The 1223-nt window shown below is 52.7% G+C and overlaps 1 protein-coding gene across 1 annotated transcript; it reads right to left on the bottom strand.

Annotated features, from left to right (window-relative positions):
- Nucleotides 1–195: 195 nt before the first annotated feature.
- Nucleotides 196–1074, bottom strand: J7T54_001131 (uncharacterized protein; the record flags this gene model as incomplete). Its single annotated transcript, XM_051510753.1, has 1 exon — nucleotides 196–1074. A coding segment is annotated over one exon (879 nt), but the record flags the coding sequence as incomplete, so codon positions are not given.
- Between the last annotated feature and the right edge of the window lie 149 nt (nucleotides 1075–1223).

Here is a 1223-nt window from a genome sequence, read left to right as displayed (position 1 = left end):
TTTCGAAGCATTCCTCAATCGCATACATATCGGGAGCACCATCCTCGAATATGCCGTAGTGCCACATAGCACTTTCCTCTCCAATCCGATCCCGCTCGACTTTGCTGTTCTGCATATGAGGAGCAAATAGCTGGACGAAGATGTCTTCGGAGTTAATAAATCCTATCAGCGTCAACAGGTTTGAGGCATCTGCACCCCCACCTTGCACGATAGCATCGTATGTTGTTTCCCAGGTGGTGAGAACACTCTCTCCGTACTCCTTGACTAGCGCAGGCTTTCGAGATAGAATTTGTTTCCTCCGTTGGCGATACTCCTTGAGGTACTCGTCAAGGTTCTTCTTCAGTCGCGCAGTTTTGGAGACATACGTGCCGGATAGGCTCAATGCGAGGGCAAGGCAGCCGAGGGTAGTGACAATCTCCTCTGCAATGGCATCTCTGGCAATAGTCGGTCCTAGCCCAGCGCGGGCCAAAAAAAGGTGTTTAGCCTGCTCCGTTTCTAATTCTGCGACTCGCACGGGCTCGTGTACCATTTTGGCGACGCGGCCACTGCGACTGACCAGAATAATGTCGATGCTAGACACATCTGGGAAGTAATGAGTGATATCGACATTCCCCTCTAATGCAGGTTCGCCGATGTTATCTGCACCGTCAAAGACGAATATCCAGCGGCCACTTCCGCCACTAAACCATTTTTTGACGGCGAGGATTGCATCTTCGACCCGGACATCGTCCTTGGTGCTGTCAGGCACGTTGAAGAGAACCTTGGAGATGGCAAGGAAGTCTCGGTCGATTGTTTGCTTCCGACTCGCATCGACCCAGAAGCTTGCGCTGTATTCGTGTCGGTGTCGTAGGTGGTAGTCGAGGACGAGTTGGGATTTTCCGACCCCGCCTATGCCCCACACCACAGCGATTCGAGGGCCTTGTCCATCCGCATCCGCTCTTGGTGGGCCGATCTGCTCTCGTAACTTGTCGTGCAAGGTTGGTCGCGACACAAAAGTCAGGACGACGCGGAGAGACGAGTACGCATAATGGCCATGGTAGTCGCAAGGGGAGAAGAATAGAGGCAATGGAATACCTGATTGGTGTCAGCTCCTTGTTGCGAGGCGACACGGTCCAAAAGGCGCACTATAGTGGTTGTCGTCTCCCACCTTGACCTGAGCATGGTCACGCGCGTCGATGGATTCCACTGTGTTTCTACGATTATCCATGGCGAAGAAACTTGAT

Source organism: Emericellopsis cladophorae (assembly GCF_022114955.1).
Source record: "Emericellopsis cladophorae strain MUM 19.33 chromosome Unknown NODE_254_length_1223_cov_143_134380, whole genome shotgun sequence".
In the NCBI taxonomy this organism is placed as follows: Eukaryota; Fungi; Ascomycota; class Sordariomycetes; order Hypocreales; family Bionectriaceae; genus Emericellopsis; species Emericellopsis cladophorae.
This window is presented reverse-complemented; position numbering and strand designations above follow the sequence as displayed.